Source organism: Branchiostoma belcheri, unplaced genomic scaffold (assembly GCF_001625305.1).
Source record: "Branchiostoma belcheri isolate BF01 breed outbred unplaced genomic scaffold, Haploidv18h27 scaffold92, whole genome shotgun sequence".
NCBI classification, from domain to species: Eukaryota; Metazoa; Chordata; class Leptocardii; order Amphioxiformes; family Branchiostomatidae; genus Branchiostoma; species Branchiostoma belcheri.
The window spans coordinates 798,937-801,321 of record NW_017804598.1 but is presented as its reverse complement, the minus strand read 5'-3'; the positions used below and the strand labels follow the sequence as shown (position 1 = coordinate 801,321).

General features: G+C 40.3%; 1 protein-coding gene across 1 annotated transcript in view; it reads left to right on the top strand.

Annotated features, from left to right (window-relative positions):
* Positions 1-1,504: 1,504 nt before the first annotated feature.
* LOC109488174 (sterile alpha motif domain-containing protein 15-like) overlaps positions 1,505-2,385 on the top strand; it is a 5,097-nt gene continuing 4,216 nt past the window's right edge. The window contains exon 1 of the mRNA XM_019792350.1: positions 1,505-1,830. Coding sequence (XP_019647909.1) covers positions 1,711-1,830 — 120 coding nt within the window. The 5' untranslated portion in view covers positions 1,505-1,710. The remainder of the gene's footprint in view (positions 1,831-2,385) is intronic.

Below are 2,385 nucleotides of genomic sequence, written 5' to 3'. Positions count from 1 at the left end.
AGAGCTGTTACAACGCCGGGCGACCGGGAAAATGCCGTCTCTGACACAGGCCAGGCAGCGCAGATAGCTGAGGATATTTTTAGGGAGAGGCGTGTCTATATATGGCACACAGGCCGCGACATACGCATATACGCAGCTGCCAGGGAAGATCGTGTAACACGAATCGCAAGGACCGTTAACAGTAGTCGTGTCAATCAAACGAGCAAGTATGAAGACGTGAACTTGGGTCATGTTACGGAACTCGGCATCATACATACATACATACATACATACAAACATACATACATACATTCGAAAGTTACAAAATGTCTAATGAGACTCCAGTTAGAGTAGAAAGGGAATAAACTTTAAACTTTATAAATGTTTGTCACGTTTACTGCTGTGTCCCGCGAATTCTGGAATTATACTTGCAGACTGAACGTAATTGTAGGGTTCAATGCCTTTCGCCTTTTTTTCTGTTCAAACCATATACCAATGGTATTTGAATCAGCGAGAAGCTGTTGCGCTTAGATCAGTCTTTGCTATATCCTTGCCTTGCTATATCATTTGTGGACTGGTGTCCAGATGTTTTATTACATATACAAGCGAATGAACAGTTGAGTAACCTTAAGAGACTCTCTCTCTCTCTCTCTCTCCGGATGGCAGATTGTCGCTATTTGTGGTACTTAGGTAGTTTAAGGGATGCTTAACATAATTAAATTACCATTATGCAAATCAGGATGTAATTTACATAATTAATAAGATTCTATGAGTCTGCTGCGTTTCATATTAGGACAGTTCAAACAAGTGACATATGTAATTAAAAGGACGAGGGACATTGGGAGATATAACTTATGTAAATTGTGGTTCAATTTGCATAATTAATGAGAAAATGCTATAATTCCATACTCTTGGTAAACGGCGGAAATTTAATACTTGTGGCATTTGTCAAGTGGAGTCAAGTGAACATGAACATCATAAAAAACATAACGTTTTTCCAGTCAGGAACTCATTTGCATTATTTATGGTAAATGTTACAATAGCTTCTTTGATTTATATGATTTTTTAAAGATTTGGTATCAGGGTTAACGTTTAAAGAAGATAAACACTCATTTACTATCTTACAAAACATCCAGTGCACAGTAGCTGTTTTGATTATTGAGGAAATTGGAGATATTGGTTATCCTACCCTAAACACTGTAAATTAGTTTTCCTGTGTGTGAAAGGTGTTCAGCACCAAGGACAGGCTACGGTATGGCCAAAGACCTCAACCGACATCAACCGACCACACCCGATCTCAACCGACGGCGTCAGGGCCCTTATCATGTAGTTATATATATATATATATATATATTCATGGTGTTTGTGTTGGGTGTATGATTCTCGTGAATCTTTCAACGGACCGAGCTCACGGTGTTTGTCAGAGTGTATGATTCACGGGAATCTTTCAACGGATTATGTTCATTCCTTGTCAATGTGTATATTGTAATTGCAACGGACTGAGTGAGTACATATATTATTACATAGTGTATGTTATAACATTCGCAAAACAATCAAGATGTAAAATAGTTTTTAATGGTTTACAAAACAACATAGTTTTCAACAAAAACTCGGTGGCCTTGCGCCTGTGCTCTGAACACTGGTGCATCATCGATACCACCCACGGCGACCTCTGACCGCTAGCGTCATGGTCTCCATGGCGACGACTCCGACTCAGGTGTGCAAGGCAAGATGGCGGCTGCAGCCAGAGAGAGAGACCGGGAGATTGAGATGGCGGTTCCCAACTGTTTACACTGGAGCTGCGAGGATGTCGCCGACTGGATCGAGCAGCTCGGCTTCCCACAGTACAGGGTAAGCGCTGGACGGCTTTTAAACCTCATATAATTTGAAACAGTTGTGTTATATATGCAAGTGATCTCAGGTGCTATCTGACACATAACGGGTTGTCGTTAACGTTTTATTCTCGATGGTTGGCGGTTGTTGCGTCTTTCTATTGTAATGTTGAAGACTGACGCCGATGTGTATTTGGAACCGTCCATCGTCTTGCTGACTTCTATCACAAAATATGTGGGCTTCTGTAACTTGTAACTGCTTACACTAACCTGGTTACCATATAAGCGCATGGCAACATATCCCAGGCAAGGAGTATGATGCATGTCTACTTACAGTTTGCTCTGCCAGTTGGTAAAAGTACCTTACCAAACATTAAAAAAACGTAAATGACATCTTTCAAAAGCAACATTCAACTTATTACACAGTGTTAATAAAATATTTTGACTGTCCTCCTTATTCTATCTCACATCTACACAAGTTTTAGCTTCATACTGGTGCCGTATGTAAGTTATGACATGGAATCATTGCATAATTTATCCTATCCCTCTACAGGAATGCTTCACTACAAACCTG